The following is a 19,652-nucleotide window of genomic DNA, read 5'->3' on the forward strand; positions in this document are numbered from 1 at the left end:
TGCTGTGATGGAATCCAGAATGTCTGAGTTCTCCTGGGATTCCGTGGGAAGGAGATCTTCCTGTCTGCTTTGTCCATACCAGGGAACTGATCCAGAACTCAGACCCCTGGTGGCTAAAGGGGCCCGCAAAAAAAAAAAACTCGGTCAAAGACTTTCTGCTGGTTTTTCACTCTTCCCTACATGCACATCGTGTGTGTGTGTGTGTGTGTGTGTGTGTGTGTGTGTGTGTGCGCGCGCGCGCGCGCGCGCGTAGCATTATGCGCGCGTAAAGTTTTGGATCTAAAACTTTGGCAACGTAGGAGGGACTATTTCTCTGTCTGTCTCTCTCTCTTTCTTTGTGTGTGTGTGTGTGTGTGTGTGTGTGTGTGTGTGTGTGTGTTGCTCTGTAATTTGCAGCAGATGACCGCTTGGGGAGGTGGAGGCTTTATTGGGGAGGTTTGTGCTTCTTGAGCCGGAGTCAGCTCAGCGCGCGTATTAATTTGCTCTGCCGTCTCAGAAAGTGATGGAGCTGGGTGAATGGTGCAGGTTGCGGGGTTCTCACAATTTTTAAGGGCCAAAAAGTGGATTATGGATGACTCCCCCTTACGCGTGAAAGGGCTGTGGGGGGATTGCACTTGAACCCGCATGATAAATGTCGCCTCAGTGTCTGGTTGGAGAAACAGCGGCGTGGGAATGGATACTGACAGTCTCCCCGCGTGGATGTGTGTGTTCCTGCTTGCGGTCAGTGGAGTCATCTCACCCTCCCATCAGGAGGGAAGCCTTTGTCCCGACCGTTGCGACTGTCAGCACCCTCAGCACACCATGTGCACCAACCGAGGTCTGCGGACTGTACCCGAGCCCGGCGGGCAGGTGTCCGAGGAGGTGTTGATCTTCAGCCTCGGGGGTAACTTCATCGGGAACATCTCCGACATCGACTTCCGGCGCTACAATAATCTCGTAAGGTTGAATTTACAGTACAACCAAATCCAGAATATTCATCCAAAAGCGTTCCAGAACCTCTCGAATTTAGAGGAGCTGTACTTAGGGCACAATCTGTTGTCAGATATAACCACCGGGACGTTACAGACTCTGAAGAAACTTACAATTCTTTATGGGAATAATAATGACATGAAGAGAATCTCACCGGGGCTTTTCACTCATTTGGGTAATCTGGTGAAATTGCGCCTGGATGGCAACTCAATCCAAGATTTGCAGGATTCCGTTTTTAAAAGTCTGACCAGTCTACATTATCTCCACCTGGAATCCAACAAAGTGCACCACATCCACAGAAAGGCTTTCTCCGGCCTCACCAGCCTGCGCTTCCTTAACCTGGCCCACAACAAACAGTCGGCCGTGCGCAACGCTCTCACATTTTCGCATCTCGCAGCTTTGACAACGCTGCTGTTGTCCGAAAATGAAATCCGGTACATCGGCGCCAACGTATTCCGAAATCTTAAGAAACTGTCTAGACTGTCACTCAGCAACAACAGAATTTCTCGCTTGGACAGAGGGGCTCTGAAGGGGCTGTCGAGCCTCAGAGAGCTTTTGATTGACGGCAACGAGCTGGAGGAAATCCCCGCCGGTCTCCTTGACTCCCTGGAGCGCATCGAGGAGCTTGACTTTAGTCGCAACCAGATTTCCAATGTTGACTCTTTGGCTTTTTCGCAACTTAAACATTTGAAAGTGCTGAAATTGGAGAATAACATGCTCACCAGCTTGTCTGGGGACATTTTTGCCCTTAACAATGTGCTTTACGACCTGGATCTCCATGGCAACAACTGGACATGTGATTGTCGACTGGAGGATTTGAAAAGATGGATGACCGCTGCCCATTCTCAGGGTAAATTGTTGACTGCTTTTCTACAATGTCAGCACCCAGAAGGACTGAGGGGGAAATATCTGGACTATGTGAACAGCTCTGAACTGCAACCCCTTGAAAAACTGCCCTACTTATGTGAGAGCCAAAGTAGACTTGAAGAGAGCCGGGGAGGGGGCGTGCTTGTAAAACTGGAGGGTGAAAAGATAGAAATGGGAGATGCAATAAAGCAGGAGGAGAGAGATGAGGTGGGGGAAGCTGAAGGTAAAGATTTATATCAGGGGGAGGAGGGTGTGCTCATGAAGAGGAGGGAGAGAGAAAAGTGGAAGTCAAAGGGAGGGAAGGGGGAGGTAGGAGTCCAGGGAGATCAAGGGGGCGTAGCGGTGGCAGCAGCCTCCACTGCACTTGAAAAAAAGAAACCAAAGAAAGTGCCACTCAGGCCTGTCGAAGAGGCAGTTTTCACACGTGCCAAGGGGAGACGAAGGCCAAATGTCCTTCCCAGAACCGATCCGCCCCCAATTTTCCCCACGAGTCATGCTGGGGAGCGGCATGAAAATGCCACTGAGACACTTAGCGCCACTGTCCTGGTTCAGACGGGTGAAAAGTACGATCTCCTGATGTTGAACCACGAGGAATCCTTGCCTGTGATCACAGACCCATGCATGTTCAATCATTATTTCCTCACCAATGTTTCTGTGGATCACGTGACATCTAATACTGTCACTGTCTACTGGACCACAAAGGAGCATCGTCGGTACACGCCGGCGCCCGGACCGGGACTCGATGAAGTTCATTATAGGATCATGTATGATCGGTTCGGGACCCCAGAGCGATTCCCGCGCTATGTTTACACCCAAGGTACCGCTCGCTCTGTCACCCTGCGAGAACTCAGTTCAGAGGTCACATACATGATTTGTGTGGAAGGAGTCGTGGGAAGATCGGTGTGTCAGGTGGCACCCCGTGACCACTGCGCAGGGCTGGTGACTCTTCCGGCCGGGCTCAGCCCCGGATGGACACTGACCTCTGACCTCCAGCTCCTGACACTGGCCACTCTTGCGGCCAACATCATGCTCCTGGTGGTCATCGGCGGCATCTGGCTGGGGCGGCGATTGAAGAGGAGATTGCAGAGGAGGAAGTCTGCCGTGCACGTGCGGCACATGTACTCCACCAGGCGACCTTTTCGGTCGGCCCTAGCGACGGCCACCGCATCCACGGACTTCGCCAGCTACCAGAGCAGCCGGGCGGCACGACTGGTGCCCCACGCCGACGGTGACCTCATTGAATTCCCTTGCGATCGTTTTTTCGACAGCAACAGTGTCCGCAGGGACAGTGAAATGCAGCGATTCGTCGACTGAGCTGCAAATCTGCAGCCTGGTTGTCACCAGTTTTTGTCTCTGGGGACTGAAATTCATTAATACGTCAGAGCCGAACACAGCTAACCCACAAAGGAAGTCCTGTCCCTCTCATTTCCTCTTCCCACCTCTGCTCTTCCTCCATAATATCCTTGCACCTGCAGATATTTCTGTGTGAAAGTAAACACGTATGCATGGTTGATCGCTGGTTCCATCCGCGGTGCTCGTATCTAATCGCAGACATCATATAAACTCGCAACTGTACATTGGGTGATAGTTGCAGCTGGCTGGCAAAACATTTGTATCATTGTTTTATACTTTCCTTTTTTTTTTTACTGTATTACATGAAAGAATAAAATCCCTTTCAATGTGAATTATTGTCATTTTAGCTCCAATTTACATATTAACTGTCCTCTGGAACCCTGCTTATTTGACTGCTTTTTCAGCATAACTCTAGTGTGCTTTTCCACATGTCGATGATTTTAAAATGGACCAATTGAATTTTGAGTGTGTCCAACTGATTTATGATAGTTTAGGATGTTGTGGAACCTTTGCCTTTGCAATCATGTGAGGGTTGGTACTGCCACTATTAAATCGTGCCTTCATTAAGTTGTCAGTGGAGTACAGTGCTGCCTACAATTAGTCCATATCACTGAGTCATGATTTATAAGTATGTTTATGTTTTACAAAGTGATACAATTAATGCTATAAAAGCAAAAAAAAAAAAAACCACACAATTATTTACATTTTCTTTTTCACGACAGCAATCACTAACCCAAACCGGTCGCTAGATGGCAGACTACACCAAACTGTATGTGCAATAAAACTGCCAAATGTAGTCTAGCACATTTAATAACAGGATATGCTCCTATTATGGTATTTAAAAAACAGAAGAAGAACCACAATAAGTGTTTTCTTTATTAGTTGACACAGATTGAGACACTGGTGACTGATAATCATTTTGCTCTAGAGCAGGTAGAAAAAAAAGTGCTTAAAAGGAAATACTGCACATAGTTGTTGTTTTTTATCAGGACAGGCACAGGTTCAATTTGAACTCTTAAAAAAGCCTCCCCCTCCCTCCCTAGTGTTAATTATTTGTATAAAAATACAGATTTTGATTAGCTGCTCAGAAGAGAAGGCAAGGTGTGAATTTAAATGTGCATAGTAAGAAGATATAAAACTTATACGTAAGCTTTTTTTTTAATAATTAGTGCAAGATATACGAGCAAAAAAAAAAAGAAAATGTATGATAATTGTTTTGTGCATAGTCATTGGGTGGCAGGCAAATGTGCTGCGAACTGCAATGAACAGGAACAGATCATTCTAGAGTAAACACAAGATCCAGTTGCCTTGTAACCCTCAACTTTTTCAGCAGGCATCCATACCTTCTTTTTTTTTGCTTTGCATTAATTATGGATGACCGTTGCATGATTCTCTTGTCCTCTTCAACCATAAATAATGCTAGTATTGAAAAATACTGTACCTCAGGTTTCACATTGAATACATTTACCCAGATTTTTACCTATAATGTAAAGATATATGGATCCACCGCTAAATAAAAAAATGAAAAATGAGAGAGACGCTTTAGTGACCTTCAGAAAGGTCATTCAGGCTCAGGATTCAGACCCCTCCCCAGGCCGCAGACCACCCACCCTTTCTCTACGGTGTGGGTCAGCGGCCAGGCTGGGGATCATGACCAGTGTTGCCCCTTGATGTTGAGGAGGTGGAAATGCTGTTGTGTTGGATGGCATGCAACTGAGACCCAGCACCTACATGGGTGGGACTTCCTCCTGGGCTCAGCCCTGCAGCTGGACACAGAGACAGCTGTCAATCAAAGTCTGTCATCCTGCGTTTACTGTCTGTACTGTGTGACAGGGGGGCGGGGCTAGGCTGTATGCATGCCCTTGCAAAAACAAAAAGGACAAAAAAGGAACAAAAAAGCAAAACAAAGCAACAATGGTGGCTCAAATTAAAAGAAAATATCTCTTTTATTAAAATTCCAAATAAAAAGACATCAACAGACAAAGACAAATGGTTAAAACAATGGCAGCTTCGGAGAAAGCCGCGATGTGCTTGATTTTATGTGACATTCCAGATTAATTTGGGGGAAATTTCCAATTTTAGCCTGCTAAATTGCAGGATGGGCATGCAGCAACTGCAAAGAAATATATCGTACTCCCATCACAGTCTGGTTCATAAAATATGCGTGAATATAATACAAATAAATGGAAATTGAAGAGTGCGGTGCTTTCCCCTGATTGGCTCTCCACATTGATAAAAGTGCATGTACCATAATCAGAAACAATTGGATTAAAAGTTTTCACTTTTTAAGTGCTATTTCGCTCACCAGACGCTTGCACGGTCCTCTTTGTGGTGGGCCGGTTTGTAATAGTCTGTCATGGTAGAGGGGCAACACTGATGCCAAAGCTGGTGCGAGTGCTAGCGGTGGGGATTCTGGGTAGGAAGTTTTTACTCACTGGGGTACACCTGTGTGTCTCTCTGACGTGCAGTAACAGGACAGTCTTTGTGGGTGAGCAGAATCTGTTTGAGTTGGCCCACTTCAGTTCTCAGTGCTGTCACTTCATTCTGCAAACACACAGAAAGACTGAGTATCTATGAGTTTGGTTCAGCCTGTGGCTGTCAGACGGATGGTGTGTCACCTGTAGCTGCAGGTTTGTGTGCGTCAGTTCCTCGGCTTTCCTCTCCAGCGACGACACCCAAAGTTTCCTCTTCTGCCTGCAGCGGGTGGCTGCCGCACGGTTGCGTTCCAGGAACTTCTGCCTCCGCTCATCGGGGTCCTGCTCTACTATCCTCCTGCGGCGCCCTACGCCTCCCACTGCAGCGCTGTTGCAGCTCCCACTTGCTTGCACTGCATGCTGGGAGTTTCCTGGGTGCAGGGGGTGAATCTGGTGCTTCACTGGCGACAGCTGGTGAACAAAACAGGGTTGTGAAATGTAATTTCACGGTGACTGGATGCAGAAAGAAGCGGCAGAACTGAAATCGTACCTGCGGCGGAACAGGAGGTGAGCTCTGGCGCAGGTGAGGAGGAGGAGATCGGTGAACCTGAGTGTGTGGGACACCTATCGACTGGTGAAGCTGGCGGCTGTGGGCGCCTCCCAATTGTTGTGGTGGGGTGTGAACTTGCTGCTGGTAGAAGTTTGGAGCTGGAAACTGCGAATGTTGCTGCTGGTGGTGGTGATGGGGAGGCCGCTGCTGGGACTGTAGCAGGGGCGCAGAATGGCGTAGGGCCATTGTGTCCATGACGTGACCTACGGACTTCACGGGGTTGTTGATGACCATCCCTGGGTGGTGCTGATGAAAATGGTGGCCCAACGTCTGATTGGATCTCTAGGTGTTGGGACAAAAGAGTATGTTCATAAAATATCTATGTCGTACGTATGGGGACACAAAGATGTCACAGAAATGTTAATTCCATTTGTTTTATAATCCAATATGTCCAGATAGGATATGTAACAGCTTGTTATATGAAATTACACAGCATTATTAAAGGTGTTTTGAGCGGAGACACTTAATACTGTGTTCTCCTGCAAATAATTTATTATTAAAATCCTATCCTGCTACTGTTCCAGTGTTTGCATATTTGCATTCTAAGCAGGCTCTCCCATGTCTATTATATAATTAATATTATTATTAAAAGAGCCTTCACATAAGTGAACCCCCACCCAACAACATTGGACTTGACGCCTCGTGACCTGAGCTGATGTCGTTCACACAAGCTGGGACATCACGAAGAAGAACGTCGCCCAAAATTAAAGAGACAATCGAGCCGCTACAACCTACTCGTGGATAAATTTGCAGAAATAAAAGCTACCGATTGCAGCTTGATGTTTTTATGGCCCGCCGTCGTATCAACTGACTAAACAGACTATAGGAGCTAAATTAAACCTCATCTCACCTTTCTCATACTCTCAGAAGAGCAGAGGGTGAGGTCATATTTAGAGCATGACATCAACACTCCACCTTGAACCGCCACTGCCCCCCCCACCCAGCAAAATTGCTATCTGCTCCCTGTTACACAATATTTCTTTAAGAGGAGTAACATTTTTCCCCCCCTTCTGTAACCTTCAACCATTCAAGAACGAGAAAAAAAAAAGGGCTGCACATTTAGCCGGTGCCAAGTATGAGGTCACTGAGCTGCCTGTGCCAGCTTTACCAGCCAGCGAGGCTGCCACTCAAGCACACACGCAACACATGCGCAGCCACACACACACACACGCTGAACGGGCCATGGGTGTTTCAGCTCTGTTTACTGTATAGAACCGCCCTGACACTGGGGCCTGTGATTACATCATAGATCTCCTAAGACCGGATGACACACCACTTTGATATTTCAGTCTGGAGGGATCAGTGAATGAAGACACAGAACTGTACATGAAACGCTGATCCGCGTGTCAAACGTTTACTTTTCCACTGCGGCTCAGTGTGGAGTTACCGCTTGGTGCTGTCAAGTTAACACAGTTGCTGCGGCGGTCGCAGGGCCGGGGTCCTGTTTCACAGCCTGCTGGTGCAAAACAGGAAACTCGGTGAGACGAAACGGCAATAAATTAGAAGAACTTTGAGTTACGGAAGTGTGTCTTTGGACAACAGAGGCTGGCGGGTTCAGATTTTAGACTGCAATCCACGCAGAAACTTGAAGCCACTTTTCATTCGCCACTCTATTCCCTCATGGGTGTGTTTGTCTGCGTGTGTGTCTGTGTGTGCAAGGTGATTTCACAGTTTTCCCTGTGAAGTTGCTTTTGATAGCACACAGACGTTTAAAAATGCATGCTACAGGCACCTAGGAGGGACAAAATGCAAAATTTACAAGGGGGGAGATTGAGAGCATGTTGACAAAAGGAAAATAAAACAACCAAGGAAGAGGAGAAAGCTTGTAGGGTTTGACCTGTGTGTGTGCTCTTGGGTGTGCTTCATAGTGAGGACCACAGCAAGAATCTAGTGAGGACATTTTGGCTGGTCCTCACGACCACAAACGTCTGTTTGAGAATTCAGAATTGGTTTTAAGGTTGACTTGTGGTAGTACTGAGGTTAGGGTTGAGGTTAGGGCCTAGGGGATGGATTAAGTCCTCACAAAGATAGTAGTACAATTGTGAGTGTGTGTGTCAGTGGTGGAAAATAACAATATCAGTTAAAAAAAAATAAAAGAACAGTATTAGTATTTTAGTTTGTAGTCAGATGAGAAGAGTTTGATTTTTTAACTGATTTTTTCTTAGCTCAAGATTTATGGTGACGTTGGCCTTTGACCTCCAGGTTTATCTTTGATATTCATTTACCTTTTGAGGAAATCATTAAGGTATTCTTCCTATTCATTATACATACATGGACATAAGTTCAGACTTGATCCCAAATGAACTTGTGCACCGCATTAGAAACACTTTTAAAGTCTATTATTTAAAAATGAATACATTGTCATGGTCACCAGAGGTCTGTCCGTATCTCAGAAGTGGATCTGCGGGGGGAGGGGGGCGTGAGCAGGACCTGCTGTACCCATGAATAAAGCCATCTGCTTTTTTCGCTCAGGAAGAGAGAGAAAAGTAACCTCTGGACCGCACAACAAAAAGCTTCGGCATATACGTTGCCTGTGCCTCAACTTTAAAGAGTCCCATGCCAGGTCAGACCCATTTGAGGTGTGGCCGGTCCTGATTAATTCATCTGCAACAGCAAAGTGAATTCTTCTGTCGGCCATGAATATTTCTAAACCAAAGTTCTCCACCAAGCTGGTCGCTATATGCGCACCTATAAATCATGAATGCAGATGTCTTGGAGCAAACGCGCGTGTGTAAGTCACTGCCCTCCCATACTTACGACCATGTGTTGAGCAGATGCCCCTTGCATGGCGGGGTCTGGCAGGGTGCCTGGTAAGGAGGCCGGTAGCGGTTGTCTGTGTCTGTTCTGCATGTGGAGGAGGGAGGATAGCGACCCGGGAACTGGCCTGCGGTGAGAGAAGGGGAGAGAAGGGGGAGTCATGCCACAGAGCCTTCCACAGTTTCGCCGATCCCAGTTTGGAGAAAAGCGGATTAAACCTGCCAGGTTTAATGGCAGGTGGAGTTGGGACAGTGATACGGCGAGTCATATGCAGGGGTTCCTGAAAGGGTTTTTACAGGGGAAAAAACCCTTGTTTTGTTTCTGAAACAACAGGGCTGTTTTTAGAAAGGGTTGTTTTCATTCCCACAACCTTTCCATCTCCATTACCCTCAGGTGGACGAGGTCCATCACACCATGGAGACGACTGAGAGAACCCAGTGAACCTGCCTGTATTTGGTAGAAAACCCTGGCTACGCACAGGAAAACCCATCACCAGCCACCCCATTGTGGGGCGGATTCACAAAATAACACAAAAATGTTTAAAGATCCACATTTGTGCATTTTGAAAACCCCATGTAAGCCTCCTTTGTTTCCCTGTGGGTGTGAATGAATTTCTCCAGTCGGGACTGGTTAGGTTCCAGACTGCCAGATACGTGGACATGACTGCCACATGTGGTCGCTCCACCTAAATTTCATACGCTGCTCCACCCTCTGTTTTGAGATTCTGGCTGACTTCTTCATCGTCGTTAATTCATCTTGGCTATGCGTACCGTGGAAATGTTGTTAGCGCTGGTCGTTATAACGACTTTTTCACTCTGTTGTCTTTGAGGGGAATGTTTCTTGAGTCTTTCGGACCTTAGAGGCCCTTTGCTTTTTTAAATTGAAGTATTATATTACATGTGGGGACAGTTTCCCTGAACCTGTTAATGACGGCATTGGTCATTCTAATGATTTGCAAATCATTTTTATTATTTCCTTAACATAATTTGTGGAGAGGATTTGGCAATGTTTTTCTTGGTGCTGACAGCCGCCTGGATAAAATAACATGTTGATGGATCCGTGACCATTTGTGTTGTAAAAAAAGGAGGGGGATGGATAAAGGGAGAACTGAGGTTATCTTGGTGTGGAGAAAGGAAGGATTCCAGGATTTCAGGTCTGGAATCCTTAAATGTGGACACATAAGACCAAAACTATGTGCATCACACCGCAAGAAGTAAATAACAAAATATGCCAAGATCCGAGAAAAAAAATGGATAAATGATTTTACTGAATTAGGAAAAAGAAGAAACAGCGCCTTTGTATGCGAGCGAAAAAGTACAAACAAGGGAGGTTTTGGTTTGGGGTGAAGCAATGACAATGGAAGCTCTGAGGAGATAGAAGCAAAAAATAAACAAGAAAGGGAAAAAAGGGACAGCTAGAAAGAGCAGGGAAGAAGCTCGGGGATCGCAGTTGGAGTCGTGGAGACCTGGGGTGCCATGTGCTGACCTAACCGGCCTGGCTCCTGGCCAACCCGACAGACCTCGAGATGATGTCATCGCCGGTGACATCGCCGCCGAATCCGGGGTACGCGGCCTGGTTAACGCGCAGCAAAGTTCAGACAAACCAAAACAGCGTTTCCCAACGTAACCACAACAGTTGTGGCAGGCCGAGAGCCAGACACCCAGACAGCAGGTTGCTATGGAAACCCAGCACCAAACACGAGGAGAAACAGTCGGACATCCTATCCGCAGTTGGTTTAGTAACGCTCGGTTGTTTCGTTGACCAACGTCAGCTGACATTGATTTCCTGAACTATAAACTACTTTCCTGAACTAGCTGTCCGTTTCGTCCCTCCCCCACCTATCCTGTCCTCTCCAGTCTGGTCTGGTCCAGATGTTTAGCACTAATTATACCAGTGACTCGCCTCTGGTGCCTTGATTCATCTAATTGACATCAGACACGTTAAGACGTTCCTGGTTGTCTACGAGGTCTAAAGCGATGAAGCGTCTGAGGGACGGGAAGCCTTCTGTTTATGTGATGGCAACCAGGTGACCCGGAGGTGGAACGCAGAAACCAGGCAGTGAGTGGCAATCTTGGTTTGCGTGACAATTTCCTCCTGGTTCTCAGCCATACTTCCTGTCTGTCTGCGATGCCCACTCTCTTTTACAGTCATAAAAATGCCATATGTCATGAAACTGCATCATTTATGAGAACTATGGAGAGTAAAATCAAGAGTGTTTCCACTGCACATAAAACAGTCCGGAAGATGCTAAAATATGAGGACTTTGCGTGGACACATTTGCAGTGATGGCGATTGTGCGCCGTATACGCTGGGTGTTTACACTCACCCTGAGTGTGTGAGCGTGGAAGAAGTCTGGGTGACGACCAGCCTCTCCAGGGAGGAGGAGAGAACATGCTGCGGGTTGTGGCTGCAGCTTGGGCCCATCATGCTGCCGTGGCTCTGCGGATGCTGCAGGGGAAGCGTGTGGGGATGGTGCAGCTGCGGCTGTGGGTGCGCGTGCTGGGTCATACAGGACCGCCCGTTATGGGAGAGAATCTGGGGGTGAGAGGGGTGAGACGCTGGCATTTTTGCAGGGTAGCTGTAGTTTGAGAGGTTAGCTGTTGGAGCCGCTTGAGCACCAAAAAAACCAAAACATACAAATACTATGAGTCTCTTTAGAGTGTTTTAAGGGGCTCCTTCTTCATACATACAGCAGTCATTCACAATTACACTATGAGGACAAAAGTGTCAGTGAGCAAGGGTATACAAGCGTAATACAGGGCAATTTATAAAAAGACAAACCAAAGTCACTGAACATCCCCTGGAGGTCAGTTAAAGCGGTATAGCCCATGAGCTAACCTGGCTGGTGCAGGATGTGCACATAATCATATCAATAACACAACAGAGTTGTCTCCCTCAGCATAGACGCTAACACTACACCGTCTCCTCTGTGCACCTCTTTGAAGGGACGGATGTCCGCAGCAGGTCATGGAACGCTCGGAAAAGTGGGGCGTAAAACAATGATCTATCATCCGGTTTATAAAAGCAATAAAAAGGGAAAACATCCAATGAATTGATTGTTTAGGTCAGGGTTTGGGCATGTAATCTGATTGGGTCTGACTGCTTCATCTTTTCCTTGTAATGCTCTGTGTTGGTGACTTAACATGGGAAGAGAGCGTAAATAGCAACTTCTTCCTGGATCTCCGTAACTCGGTTCTCCGGTTCTTTAGAAAGATATACCTCTTTGTTCTTTTCCTCCTCCTGCTCTTGCAGAAACTCTTCCTCGATCTCTTTAAACAGGCCGACCTCCTCGCAGTTCTGCAAAAATCGGGTTGGAGTCGGAGTCTGATCTGTGAGAGGAACAGCCAAAAGCACACAAGAATGGCGTCAACGCACAGCTTTTTTTCTGGCTGCAGCAGTCTCTCCCAATTTGTGACATTTGCTTCTCCTCCTCCTCGCCGATGCACCAGCTGCCGCTCTTTGTGGTATCATTAGTCTGTCTGACGGAGCCGCCTAAATATGCGGGGTCAAATGTCAGCGGGGGTCTGTGTTTTGACGTGAGGTTTCCTGCAGGAGGCGTGACGGACTGCAGGACGCGGGGAGGAAAGCGCAGAGGAGTGGACACTAGAGGTTCTGAGTCTCGCTGCTGTTTACATACAGACGGGCTGATGTAGCCATGGTGACAGGTCGTGCCATGCGATCGGGTGCATAAGCTGGTTAGTGCTGCAGCGATTTTGCACGTCAGGGTTTGATTTTTTTTCCATTTAAAGGTGTTTATTTTGTCTTCATCTTTTTGTCAATTCAATTTTGTTCCTTCTACAGCAGAGTTCTGATTTTCTGTGCTATTGATATTTTTACATTATAAAATATTCTAATTTCTGGATGAATTTATTTTTTTGCATGGAAATATTTAAATGTTTGATAATAAACTAGATTTTGGATCTGAAAGTTTTACTCTGAAGCCTGTTTCCATAGTCCACATACATGAAAGAATGAAGATCAGGTGCTGACTGTGGTATAATTTGGACATTTCGGGCGTTAATAAATATTGTATAGTGAATCTGAGTAGCAGTGGGGAGAATAGAGTCGATACCTGATTCTTTTCCATGTGACTGAGCTTCAAGGCCGTCGCTGCAGTCACAGGAAAGAACAAAACAGCTAAAAAAAACAGCATTTCCTGCAAAAATCAGCAAGAATAATAAGTGATGAAACACAAATTAATTCAAGCTAACGTTACCTCAGCTACCACTAGGTGAAACATGGAGTCGGGGGTAAAAATAACAATTCTATAGTGGGTTTATGTAGATTTTATCCTCTTCTAAAGAAAGGAAATTTAAGGACGCTGAATTTGACACGAGTATCGCAAACCTCTTCTTTATGTTTTTTTCTTCTAAAACTGCACTTTAATCCCCAACTTCCACACAGTCAGTGTCTCTGAAGTGGAAAAAATGTAGAAATTCTGACATTAACTCAAACTCAAATAGATTCCCAAATATTCCTCTTGCCTTGACTTGTTCCAGCATGCTCCAAATTTTCCCAAATAAGAGGAAGCCTCAAAGTCATTCCATCGTGAAAGAATATCATATTTGAGTATGAGGTGCCGAGGCAGTGCAGATGGACATTACATAATCAGACACACACATCGCATTTTCCCTGACTTTGCACTTTAGCTTGAGAGGTAATTTTTTCAAGCACTGATCCTGGAGAGACAGCCTTGGTGGTCTTACCTGTAAAGGCTGCGTCGGTCTTGATGGAGGAGAACTTGAGGGTCATCTCATGCTTGTGTCTGTGGATGAGCAGATGCTCCTCTGACTGGAAGCGCTGAGCAATAAAAGATGACCAACACAAAAGGTTCTCATCAAAACAGAATCTGTCAAATCTGCAGTTTTATAGTGTAAATTTGGATTTTTGTGCTTATACACAATAAGTACAGCCTTTGTGTTAATCCTTTAAGTATGATAAAGCCTATTACTCTCAGCCTGAACCACATTGTGCCCCCCAACATGATTAATGACCTAATCTCAGAATTATAATCAAATATTTCCCTGTGGAGCTGTGAAAAGGCAGGGCTAACCCTGCCCCGTATCCAAACTAACCTGGGAGCAGCCGGGAGCGCTGCACACATAAGGCCGGTCCTGCTTGTCATTCATGTCATTGGCAAACCTGGAGAGAGAAGACAAAAGCGCATTAACCCGGGCCGCCTTCTCTCGCCGCACGTGGATCCGAGGCGTCGCTGGGAGGCCGCGACTGCGCAGGGGCTTCATTCAGCGGGAGGCCTTTTCACTCTGCCCTGGATTTTCAATCACACAGAGACAATGGCGCCGGGTGAATCGCACCGAGCAAGTACGATCCGGCCATCCTCCTGTTACCCTGCCGTTATTGTGGAAGCCATGCGTAATAATAGCAAAGATGATGGATGTTCCACCCTGAGACACGACATTATCTCGGGGAAAACGATCCGTTCGGTGCCAGCAGGAACAAAAATCCCTTGCCTTTCCACCGGCTTTATTAGGGGAAGTATAATAAAAGCCCTGTTTCTGCGTTGGGACCGATTATGGCTCATAAAAATCTAAACAACGGGAGGACATGAAGGTCTTCCAGCATCCGATTTTGCTGAGGACTCCGGAACATTAAGTGCGATTGTTTCAGCGTGCAAATACAGGCTTCCATTAAGATCAGCTGGGCCTTAAGAGGATACGCGCTTTTTTTACTCACAGCATAAAAATAAAGTCGTCAGGGGCAAAAAAATATCAGCATAATAGGACGCATTGACTGCTGACTCAGGCTGGCCCCATGCATGCTGCTCTTCAGGAGGCAGGGGACTGATGTGAAAAGCTTACTCACCAGTGAGAGCAGCAACACATAGGATGTTTTGTGACCGGTTAGATTCAGAATCGAGCTCGTTGCCTTGTTTTAAACCACCGTTTATAACACCCGATCAGTGACTTCAGATCAATGGCTCGAATGTATAAAACTGTGTGAGTAACAGCGTCAGCAAAGAGATATTTAGGTCGAGAAAAGCCTGATCTCACCTCTGCACAGGGAGGCATGTGGTTTATTAATTAAACACTGGTATCAGATTGGTAACCCGACACCAAAAGCCCAGGAATTGTATCGGGCTGACCAAATCAGACGGTGCGTCCTTACTTTTCAGCTGCCTTTGACCTCGAAACAAGCGAGATAGCTCCATTGATGGGGACGCCTCATAGGTGGAGACGATGGCGACGAGGGGGGAGCGGGACTCTTCACCCTCCGGGCGCACACGCGCTCGAAAACTTTGGGCTCGCGTGACGGAAAGCACAGGGAAGACAGCAAAGTGGGTCCTGATGTTATGGGAAAGAGTGAGAGCAAGGAGAGAGAGGGCAACAGTGGGCTAAGAAGTGGAAAGTATGTGTGTGTGCGTGTGTGTGTGTGTGTGTGTGTGTTGTGGGAAGGGGAGGGGAGAGGGTGCAAGTAGTGACATTAAGGTGATGGAGGGAAATGTAAAGAGAGGGAGAGAGAGGGAAAGGAGGAAGATAATAAATGGAAGAGGGAAGGAATGAGGGTGGGAAGCAGCGGAGGGAGGGCTGAGCTGCAGGCCTGACAGGTTTGAACCTGCCCCCCCCCCCCCCCCCCGAGTTTCCAACCCAACAAGAAGAGGTGACTTCATAGGTGTTTGTGCATCTGTTTGCGCGCTCCAAAGCAGAAGGCGGTCATTTTCACGCACTCTTTTGCAGCAGACGCACGAGGTCGGCGGGAATCACGTGATATAATATTTTCATAGAAACGGGCACATGGATTAGGATTTGAGGAGTATTATCAACCGGCCTCCCTTGACACATCCCCCCCCCGCCCCCCATCCTTTTCATTCAGAGGATTTGAAAATGAGCAGACTCAGCACTTTAAAAAAAAGTGTCAGAGAAAATGACGTCATTTTTAAATACACAAATCCATCAACGGACCAGACAACATGCTGCCAATCCAAGACGGATTGACCCCCCCCCCCCCCTCCTTTCTATCATGGGAATAACGCTTCATTAACTGTAGTGTGGTTTTTTGTTTGTTTTTTAAAGTTTGTTTTGAAAAAGTTACTTACAGTTTTTTTTAAAGGTCCCGTTTTTGGATAGATGGTTGTCAACAACGCGAAAGCGCCCGTTCAGCATCACTGCGCGAATCCTCCGTCACGGCGGCCGCTCGGAGCCGGCATGCGGCTCAAAAACATGCCGGTGCTCATCCTTCCCGGTCTCTGCCCCCCCTTCCCCGCCCCGCTCCGTATAGGAACCTGCTCAGCTCATAAACACAGCTGTATGGGAGAGTGCTGTCACACACACCCCCCCCCCTCCTCCCCGGACAGACTCCCAAACCCGGCCGCCTGATGATGAGCGTTCGCCGGGCAATGCTGTCCACAAAACTCCTCTCGTCAACTTTCCTCCAGTCGCGCTAAAATGGTCCGATAAAGTTTCAGGACGAGTGCGGCAGATGCGGGAAGAGCCGGGAAGAGCGGCCCGGTGCGGGAGTTAAAGCTTTTTTGTGAATGAAAAGTGAACAGCGGAGGCTTACCTACAAGTGGAGAGAGACAAGAAGCGCTCCGCAGAGGAACCACGTTGGACTGGAGCGCGATTACAATACGATCTATTTACAGAAGCATTACATCACCCTCCCGGTGACGTCACGTGGGATTCCTGAACTTCTAAATCATTGCGGTCCCGTACGGAGAGAAAGATTGAGAGGAGACGAGGGGGGCGGGGACATGACACCGGCCGGCGGGGGGACGGGCCGGACCTGGACCGGGCGGCCGAGCCAAGGCAGACACACCGCCAACAACGTGACGGGACACGGGGCAGACCGGGTGGGTGGAAGAAACTTTTTCCCCCCGCGACCACCAGCACCTTCCCACTTTCGCTGTCTGAAGTCCCGACGTCTGCCGCGCGTCCCTACGCGGGGAAATGTGCAATTATTGACGGCAAAGTTCCGTTTTTAAAAACTTTTTTGCCCCGTCACGATGTAATTAATACGCTTTGAACGTGATCAGCGTATCACTTAGGAGAAACAATTAGTGACGTATGTTACAGTACAGCAGTAATACTGCCTGCATAGTTATTTATATTTAAACGTCCTACCTAAATGAATACATAAATCTTAGATTTAACACCTGTGTCTTACCACTTATTATGATTTATATTTAAAATGTACTGTAGCTTTTTACCAGTGGCCACTTTAGCTTGGCACTAAACACAAGTGGAATATAAGTGTAGAAATACAAATTTAGAAAAACATTCATTTTGGAAACATAGAAATAATGTTCAAACTGTAAAAATACATATATAACCCATATATCCCTGTGGTCAGGCAAGCAGACAACAGAAAGGCAAACTGAGAAGTGGATTAAGTTTGACATCTGTTTAAAAGATTCATAAATATCAAGATATTTGCCAAGCTGGACCGGGGGTGACACCACTTATCAGGCAGAGGTGGAGCCGGCATTGTTACGTCTGCAGCCGATCTGCTGAGTGTTTGCTATGATGTCACCAGTCATGGAAATCCACCCAGACATGAGTTTTCACATCTTGGCCAGAGAGTTGATTTCGTGTTTCTGCAGTTAAGCAACACAGGTTTACAGAAGGATTAGCGGTTTCGTGTCGAGAGACATCGACGACTGAGATTTTAACTATTTACATACGTGCGGTTGAAAGAAATAAGGATGATGTCAAAGAAGACAAATCATCTGCAGGGCTGTAATTTGATCAAACACTTGGCGTGATGTAATTAGCTCGCTTTGGCCGTACAAAGTGGAGGGCCCTTGGTTCACATGTGCACTAACCCAGGGCATGGAGTATACATCAGCGCCATGTTTGGTCAGGCTTTCCGGCAAACGCTGGAATAAGGTTTTGTTGTGGCCGAGGAGCAAAAACAGACCCAGCCCTACTGACTCATCACCCACCAATCGCCGACAGTATGCAAATGCTAGGGCTCATGGCAACCGGCAGAAACAGGAAGTTGTGATGATGTCACTCTGTGTTTTGAGCTCTTCCCCCGTGTGCGGATTGAATCACTTGAGTTTTTGTATTCGGCCAAGATAAGGGATGTTTGAGAGCTTGCTGCTTAGTCACACTCTGAGCGTATGACGACAGCGTGGAAGACTCCGGCTGGTGCCCCGGGGGCAGACAATGCTACTGAGATTACCTCCACGGGGCGTCTTCGCCTCTGGCCAGGCTGGCCGCTCTAGGGCGCTTGCAATTTTTTCCCCCTAAAAATACACCATATTAGGTCAAAGGTCAACCAGGAACGCTGAGGTCAGGCTTCAGCGAGGACCTCCCTGCTGCCCCCCCCCTCCCTACCTCATCAACTACTTAAAAAGTAACTGAAAACAGATACTTTAAGCAGTACCCAAGCATGCAAGTTACTCTGCTTATGTAACGAGACGGTCGGAGATAAGTCTAATTCTGCCCGTCACATGCAGTTCCAGACCGCTGGGGCGTGTTGCAAATACATGCACGGGTGTTGTGTCCTCACACTGCTGTGGACTGTCCATGAGCGACCAAAAAGACGTCCAGCGGAAGATGCGGCACAAAACCAGTCGGCGGCTCTCGAGATGGCGGCCCGCAAACGCTCTGCGTCCTCATTTCCCTCTTGTATCTCGCGACACATGCTACCAATTTTAATTTACGCAATTTTTGGACCTGCGTCACTGTCACAGTTTGGAGACAGTGCGCATGCATGTGTGTAATGACTGCATATGTGGCACGTGTCTGCGTGTGAGGGGGAACATCTGTTCTGGGCTGATGAAGTCACCGAGGTTCTATACTGTACATGTGCGAGTCAGAATGTGACAGTGATGTCATGCTTGCGCCAGCGTACACGTCTGTAAAGGCTCCTCTTCGATTCGGTAAGCCAGAGTGTGTTTAATGTCTCGCGCGCGCGCGTGTGTGTCTGTGTCCCAGGGACTTAAAGCTATTTGGCGAATTCGCCGGCCAGTAGTTTACGACAGGCCATTTTAACGCTCGATTAACAGGTCCAGCGCAGGCCAGACGGGCCTGGTTAACGAACCTTGGGGATTTGAGGACATTCTCCTCTCTCTCTGGGAGCCACACACACACACACACACACACACACACACACAATCATTATAACAGGGCAACATCAGGTTGGTTTAGGTTAGACGCTGTTGAGGGTGAAGCTGTTCCAATCTTGTGAAATAATCTCAGCCCAAGAAATAATAATAATAAACTATTTACTGTATTCTTGCACCTTTTTGGCCGGGTTGGAGTCCAATACTCGTGCCTGCTGGAGGTGCTTTGGATCACAAGGTGTACCCATGCACCAGCAACCAGTGCTGCTCATTTCAAAGGCTGAGAGAAAAGCCACTGATGCAGCAAATGTGCAGCTCACCAGTGCTTTATTTTGGGGCTAATACACATTCAAAAGCCCAGATGCTCCACCGCACCACCCACTGACCTGTTAATTCATAACCTATTTTGAAACATTTATCATTACAAATTAATAACATGCATGTCAACTACTACAATCATCATACCAAAGAGTATAGCGCTACAAATGTTTGATTATTAACATGTAACCAAATAAAAACACATATACACACACACACACACACACACACACAAGTTGCTGAATGATAAGCTCAGTTTGATAAAAAAATAAAATTATAAAATTTGGATTGTTTTTTTTAAAATGGACTTTTAATTTGAGTATGTAGTTTTGCCTCA

At 47.0% G+C, this 19,652-nt stretch overlaps 2 protein-coding genes across 6 annotated transcripts; one reads left to right on the plus strand and one right to left on the minus strand.

The window, feature by feature from the left end:
- The first annotated feature begins 261 nt into the window (after positions 1–261).
- Positions 262–3,756, plus strand: tril (TLR4 interactor with leucine-rich repeats). The gene has a single exon (XM_057019981.1). It carries the CDS (start codon positions 625–627, stop codon positions 3,148–3,150), a length of 2,526 nt encoding a protein of 841 aa, XP_056875961.1. The 5' UTR covers positions 262–624; the 3' UTR covers positions 3,151–3,756.
- A 291-nt stretch (positions 3,757–4,047) lies between these two features.
- On the minus strand, positions 4,048–19,636 carry creb5a (cAMP responsive element binding protein 5a). 5 transcript variants are annotated; one of them, XM_057019985.1, is made up of 12 exons: positions 16,489–19,636; positions 15,097–15,272; positions 14,046–14,112; positions 13,677–13,770; positions 12,190–12,299; positions 11,297–11,505; positions 8,971–9,097; positions 6,154–6,495; positions 5,808–6,074; positions 5,625–5,733; positions 5,495–5,540; positions 4,048–4,955 (listed from the first exon to the last, which is right to left on the minus strand). In XM_057019985.1, the coding sequence occupies exons 3-12, from the start codon at positions 14,097–14,099 to the stop codon at positions 4,838–4,840; spliced, it is 1,476 nt and encodes a 491-aa protein (XP_056875965.1). In that variant the 5' UTR covers positions 14,100–14,112; positions 15,097–15,272; positions 16,489–19,636; the 3' UTR covers positions 4,048–4,837. The 5 variants fall into 5 exon arrangements, with proteins under 5 accessions (XP_056875965.1, XP_056875964.1, XP_056875962.1 ...); XM_057019984.1 differs by lacking the exon at positions 15,097–15,272; XM_057019982.1 differs by lacking the exon at positions 15,097–15,272 and having other exon boundaries at positions 16,025–19,636.
- Positions 19,637–19,652: the final 16 nt, after the last annotated feature.

This window comes from Takifugu flavidus, chromosome 21 (assembly GCF_003711565.1).
Source record: "Takifugu flavidus isolate HTHZ2018 chromosome 21, ASM371156v2, whole genome shotgun sequence".
NCBI classification, from domain to species: Eukaryota; Metazoa; Chordata; class Actinopteri; order Tetraodontiformes; family Tetraodontidae; genus Takifugu; species Takifugu flavidus.